The following is a 7,008-nucleotide window of genomic DNA, read 5'->3' as shown; positions in this document are numbered from 1 at the left end:
AAAAAGTGGTCTGTCCCCACAAAAGAGGGCGCTTGGTTACCCTACATTGTATCGGAAATCGGAATACATTTTTAAAGTAACCCAGCGATCAAGCTCTGGCTATGTGACTGACGTGTTGCCTTCAGGGACAGTTAGAAAACGTTCTTATTCACATGGCCTTCAATCAATAAATAAACCAATCCATCCATTCATCCCTCTCTATCTGTGCTTTCGTTTTGAATAATGAAGCGACTAAGGCGACACAAAGAAAACATGGAATGCTAAAGTGCCGCTTTTGTCCGGACGATACCAATGCCATTTATGTAAGACCTAGAAGTCATTTTTGTTAGCAAGAAAACCTTTAGAAAATCTTTTGATAATTTCTTAAATTCAAATTTTATTAGCTGTTTTTGATGTGATATTAGTCCAAACAGATGGAACAACAAATGTACTTTTAATTATACTAAAGCATTTAAAAGGAACAGGAACTAAAGCGAAAACGAGGCCACATAACTGCAATTTGGTTTTAATATTTGCACACATCCCAAGTAATGACTGTTATTCAACTTCTGTATCACGTCAATAGAACTTTCGAATTCGAACTTTTTGAAAAATGACAAGTGCACATATTTAAAATGCATTTTTATTTCTGTTTACAAGAAACAAAAGCAGACAAATGACAGGGCATGGGGGAAGGAGTAGGAAGCTGTATATATAAAGAAACCTCTGGCTTCCTGAAAAAATATGTACAATTCAAAAGAATATTCATACAAAACATGCCACTTACAATAAAAATCAATATATTTGTCGTCCCTAAAAGTATATCTGCTGTACAGATGCAACATCTTTTTTTAAAAAGTAGGTGAGGTTAAAAACAAAACTTCAATTTGAGTGAACTTTTAAATTATAAGATATGAAGAAAACTTAAATTAAGATTTCAGAAAAGTTTCAGGCTAAAATCCAGTGAGAGGCGTTAGGTCTCATTATGGTCTTCCCTTGAAATAGAAACAGTAAAAACACAAGTAGAATCACTGCTTGGGATAATTGATCAATATCGACCACTTGCGCAAACTTCTCCATTATATATATATATAGATAGCTAGATATATAGATATATAGATTTATGAGAGAGTGCAATTCATTACCAGGTTAAGTCTGGGGTTGATTTTGGGATTATTCCACACGAGGCCAAGTAACCATTTCACAACACATTCACTTCTAGAGGGAAGATACAAAAAAAGAAGCATGACACTAAGAAAAGCTTCCATTCATGAATATATTCATCCAATTGGAGGTAAAGAAGGGACACGATTTGGTAAGCATAAATACAAAAATAAGAAGAAGAAGAAAAAAAAAAAGAAACAACCCAACATATTACATAAATACAAATGCTATGCACTGCTGTGTGATGTGCATTCAACACACAGATCCTTTCTGTCATCACTTCGGCTTCTCTTCTCTCATCACATTGTTTGATTTCAACAAACTTGCCTCTGAGAGCTTATAGCAAAAACACTAATAGAAAAAACAGTTAATGCAAAAAACACTCTGGTTCATATACATAAAGATATTAGTTTGCCATTTTACATATATTTATACGTATGTACAGCTTTGTTAAAATGATATCCAGTGGTTGATTTTTTTTCTTCTTCTTGCATTTTATTTCTCTACACTTTATTGATTACAAAGGGGCTTGCTGGGTACAGAGGCCCCGAATGCATAAACCGTTATATACATTTGTACAAGTTTGCATTTTTCTTTTAATCCTGTGAGGTGATTTTGTCCGGGGAAGGGGGAATATAGCAGTGTGGGAAGTTTCAGTAAAGCTCCCTTTAAAGACTTTTTTTTTTTTTCCTTTTAACTCTCAGGTAGACGAGGAAACAAATGCCCTTTTATCCAATTAGTCTTTCCCTGCCATCAGTTCAGCCTGGAGGACAGTACCGGCGCTAGAAAAAGCACACACACGCGAACTCGCACGCACACTCGCACGCACCTGCGAAGTAGAAACACTGCAGGCTGCACTCAGGCAAAAGGAAGACCTACTTACAGTAAAACGTTTTGTCCACTAAAATCCGACAGAGGACGAGAGCGTGATTGAAAATGGACATTTTAGTAGTCATGCGTCCACTGGCGAAAAAGAAGAAACTGAGATGGATATCGGGATGATTTGGTGGTTGACAGGATGTGAGGCTGAGCTTCGGATGTTTTTTTGTTTTTGTCTGTCTGAATGCTTATCAAAACCGCTCATATAGTTCCTCTGTATAAATAATAAGTCATGATTAATTATCATCAGGTTGGCTCCGTTGTAAATGATCATCAGCATAGAGTAGACAGAGCAAACCTGCTGCTTAAGATTACCTGCTTGTCCAAGAACATCCCCTCCCATCCCCCCTTTTAATTCCACAGTAGCAGTTAACAGTTTTGTCTTCTTTTTTTTTTTGTCGTTTTTTTTCTTCTTTATATACAAAGGAGTCACTTCCCGCTGAAATCAATGAGGTAGACCGGGTCCAACAAGCCTTTTAGGACTGTTCAAGAAAAGCGCGGGGCACCTCCGGAGTCGCTAAAAGTTCTTTTCAACCAAGATTGTCTCGCTAGCCAACGTCCGCGTTGTCTTCATTGATGATTCCATGGGTGGTGGTGGGGGGGGGGGGGGAAAGTGCCTTTTTGTAATGGGCGGGGGCGATCAGAGGTGGCACAGGAAGTACTGTAGGTCCGACTTAAAACAAGAAAAATACATGAGTAGTTCATTCGTAGTATATTAAAATGGCTTCTTTTTTGTTGTTGTTGATGCATGGTGCTTGTCGACATGATTGTTCCCGTTATTATCTTTTTTAAAAAGGGCTTTGGCCGAGCAAAAAAATGTGATTGGGGGGTGAGGGGGGGAATAAAACGTCCCGCCCTGTTGTCGTGTCCACCATCGAGGAGGAGGTGGTTGTGGTGTATTGATTAATGCTTGTCAAACCTTTGGCTACACGCTCAACTGTCACTCGGAGTCGTCCCAAAATGGAGGCCAGCCTTCCTCCACTTGGGTGAGAGCAGCTTATGCACTGGCTAAGTCAAGTTTAAAAACAAAAACAAAAAACAAACAAAACAAACAAAAATAGGCTTTGGCGCAGAAAGGAGGCGAAGCTCCACCTTCCTTCCTTCCTCAGTCTCAGTTCATCCACTTTCGGCAATTCCAAGCTCCGCAGTGGCACGGGATCTTGTGCTGGTCGTCCTCAAAGTCAAACTGGTAGTCGTAGGTCAGCTGCAATGCACAAACACGGACGGTCACAAGTCGGAATCTACAGTGAAGCGTGTCAGCCCCAATTAATACTACATAATAATAATAACAATACATAATAATATTACCTGTATCATCATCATTATAAAGAAGATGAAGTAGAAGACGAAGTAGATGAAAAAGAAGATAACGTAGAAGACGAAGTAAAAGAAGATGAAAGTCGAAGAAGACGAAGCAGAAGATGAAGACGAAGTAGAAGACGAAGTAGAAGACTAAGTAAAAGAAGAAGATGAAGTAGAAGATGAAGAAGAAGTAGATGAAGAAGATTAAGTAGATGAAAAAGAAGATGAAGCAGAAGAAGATGGAAAAGAAGAGGAGGAAGCAGAAAACAAAGTAGAAGACGAAGTAGAAGACAAAGTAAAAGAAGTAGAAGAAGAAGTAGAAGAAACAGAAGAAGAAGACGAAGTAGAAGATGAAGTAAAAGAAAAAGAAGTAGATGAAGAAGAAGATGATGAAGTAGAAGATGGAGAAGATGAAGTAGATGAAGGAGATCAAGTATATGAAAAAGAAGATGAAGACAAAGTAGAAAACGAAGACGAAGTTGAAGAAGGCAAAGTAGAAGAAGATGAAATAGAAGATGAAGAAGCAGATGAAGAAGAAGATGAAGTAGAAGAAGATTTCAGCCAATCTCCAGCGAATACATCACTAAATGGTCACACATCATGTGAATCCTCAAACACGGTGGGCCCCTGATATTTATTGTTAACTAACTTGCTCTTAATAAAGCTTTGGTTGTGCCTTCAAGTGAATGTAAAATATAACTTCATCAAGGTGGTGGCCAGGATGTTGAGGATGGCGGCAACGAAGAAGATGATGCACTTTTGTAATCAACGTGATTAAGGCTCGGAAGACCCCTAATTAGACTTAATTGCTTAAATCACATGAACTTCAAATACCTCGAATCAGTGGTTCCTAACCTGGGTTTGATCAAACCCCAATTCAGTGAGTCAATCTCGAGGGTTCGAACGGAGGTCAAGAGACACCCCGGACTCAAATAATTTGTGATTATACACCCTGCTTGGCCATCATTAGATGCATGTGATCATGCTACATTGCTTGGCCTATCGGTGCTGCAGGGAATTTGGTGCACTCAGAAGTTGACTTGTGGCTGTTGTCATATGATTGCTTTATTTTAATCCCTTCATACTAACAATGTCAAGAAAAAAAGGAAGTGGTACGACAAATATGTTCAACATGAATTCACATTAAAAAAAACAAACAAACAAACAAACACATTTTTGGGACCACTGCAATATTTAAAATAGAACGTGTCTATACGTTTTTGGGAGTAAATGGAGTTAAATAAAGAGCGGTTCTTCGGATGCATCTAGAAAATTGGTGGGGTTCAGTACCTCCAACATGGTTAAGAACCACCTCCCCGAAATCAAACTGATTGTAAACGCGGAACCAGAAATGTAGAAAAAATTCAATAAAAAATATAAATTTTACTCTTCAAACTGGAGTTGTCTACTTTCATATTTGAATTCACAAAGTCGTGGAAAAACAGTCCTAGTAAGACAGTTAAACCCAGTTGCTTATTTATTAACATTTATTCTATAGTCTTGATATCCATCTTAGGATCCATGTGCAGTAGTAGTAAAGCGAGAACCCTGCTGCGCTGGCTGTCCGCCCATTGTGGTGCCGGGTGGATGAGGTGGGGGGCGGCAGGGGGTGGGGGTGCTGGGGGGCGGGCGTGCCACCTACACCCGCCGGGTTGGGTGAGGCCCCGCTGGTCGCTCCTCTTACTCACTTCACTAGCTTGCACTATACACTTTGTAAATATACACATAGGGCACACAACACATTTCTTGGTGGGGTGGGGAAGGGTGGAAACACCGTCTTCACCCTTCAACTCCCCTCCAATTTTAATGCACCTCACGTCCAAGGGGAGGGGTGAGTTGGGGCGGGGAGCCATCAGAGGGGATGGACTGCAGTGCCTGGCAGCGCTGTGGTCCCCCCCATTTGTGTCCCTGCCCCACCACTTTGTCCCTCCATTCCCTTTTTTAATGCACCACACATATACATATTCATTTTTTGGGGGGGGATACGGGTGTGTCGGAGTAGGGGAAATTTTTTCCCTCTGCTCCGACTCACCTGCTCCCAATTTTAATGCACCACACGCACACACTTGTATATACACTGGGTGGGGCCACATTCACGGTGTAAGGGTAGAGCTCGCCAGTCGGCGAGCTGGCGGACTCAGTAACAGGGTTAGGTGTCACTTGTACTCTGGCGTGACGACCGGGGCCTCTCCCCACCGGGCTCGGTGTTCTGGTGTCCCGCCTTCTCCCCTGGTGCTTCCTCCTCTGCTTCCCCCCTCCCGCCGCTGTGCAAATCTCGCGCGGCTGGAGGTGGGGTGGGCACATCTTCCCTCTCTGCGCTGCTGCCCGGTGCCGGTTTCCGGGGGGGGGTGGGGGGTTCTCGCGGGGGGCCGGGTTCGCGGGGGGGGGTGGCGGCCGTCGGGGGGGGGCGGCTTGTTTGGGGGGGGGGGGGTGGAGGTATGGGTGGGTGGGGGGTTGGGTGCTGGGGGTCGGGGTGTGTTCGGGGGTTTGGGGGTCGGGGGTGGTGGGGCCTGGGTCGTGGTGGATGGCGGGTTTGGGTGGGGTGCGGGGGGGTCGTGGGGGGATGGGGGCTGGGGACCGGTGGGGCGCTGTGGGGGCCCGCTGGGCCTCGTTCTGCGGCCTTGGGCTCGGGGGTGTGGGCCGGGGCTGGGGCGGGGGTGTTCCGGGTGTCTGGGTCGGCTCGCCGACCGGTGTCCGCTCGGGTGGCTTGGGGGTGGCCTTGGTGCTGCCGCGGCCTGGGGATTCCGGGGGGGGGGGGGGGGGGGGGGGGGGGGTGCTCGCTTTGCTGGACCGCGGTTGACGGCTTCTTTCTTTGGTGGTGGTCCTTATGCATGCCAGATCCGTCGCACCAGCATCTACTGAAACTCAACAGAAGTACCCTCTCCCTCCCACAGCCCCTTGAATCAGTTGGTGCTGGTGTCTGTGGTTCTCACTTTGCTTTATCTATCCTTCCCTCCTTCCTCTCTTTAGTTTTTCCTCTGGTCACTTGAGATCTTAATTTATTAGAAGTATGAGGTTTCTGGGGTTGGCATAAGACTCCGGTTTTGTAACCACGCAGGAGGGGTCTTGTTGGTGCTGGACTTCACTTTGATGGATTGGATGTACTGGCTTCTATTGATCTCACTCTGCCTTATCGATCCTTCCCTCCTTCCTCTCTTTAGTTTTTCCTCTGGGCTCTTGAGATCTCGCTAAATTTGCTGGAATTTAGAGGCTTCCGGGGTTGGCGTAAGACTTTGATTTTGTAATCATGGGGAAGGCAGGAAGTGTTTGGTCGGTGCTGGATGTCACTTTGATTTACCTTTCTTTTCTCTTTATTTCTTTTTTTTTCTGACCTTTTCTCTGGTCTCCTGACCATTTAAATCTCACGACTCTGGCAAGATTCTGAAGTACCTGGTTAAGGCGAAGGGTAATGGGATATTTATAAGGTTTTAGGTGAATGAATGAGTATAAATTTATACGTATTTGCACGCACGCACACGCACGCACGCAAACGCACGCAAACGCACGCACACATACACACACACAAAAAAAAAAAAAAAAAAAAAAAAAAAAAAAAAAAAAAAAAAAGAGCAATGATGACAAGACGTTGAATCGGTAAGACTACCGAATGAACAATTCTGAGCTCTTCAAAAAAAAAAAAAAAAAAGAAGAAAAAAAAAAAAAGAAAAAAAAAAAAAAAAAAAA

At 43.6% G+C, this 7,008-nt stretch overlaps 1 protein-coding gene across 2 annotated transcripts in view; it reads right to left on the bottom strand.

The window, feature by feature from the left end:
- Positions 1 to 604: 604 nt before the first annotated feature.
- kmt2d (lysine (K)-specific methyltransferase 2D) overlaps positions 605 to 7,008 on the bottom strand; it is a 36,666-nt gene continuing 30,262 nt past the window's right edge. For both annotated transcript variants that reach the window (XM_077512969.1, XM_077512970.1), the window contains exon 55: positions 605 to 3,226. In XM_077512969.1, coding sequence (XP_077369095.1) covers positions 3,134 to 3,226 — 93 coding nt within the window. In that variant the 3' untranslated portion in view covers positions 605 to 3,133. The remainder of the gene's footprint in view (positions 3,227 to 7,008) is intronic.

This window comes from Festucalex cinctus, chromosome 2 (genome assembly GCF_051991245.1).
Source record: "Festucalex cinctus isolate MCC-2025b chromosome 2, RoL_Fcin_1.0, whole genome shotgun sequence".
Classification (NCBI taxonomy): domain Eukaryota; kingdom Metazoa; phylum Chordata; class Actinopteri; order Syngnathiformes; family Syngnathidae; genus Festucalex; species Festucalex cinctus.
This window is presented reverse-complemented; position numbering and strand designations above follow the sequence as displayed.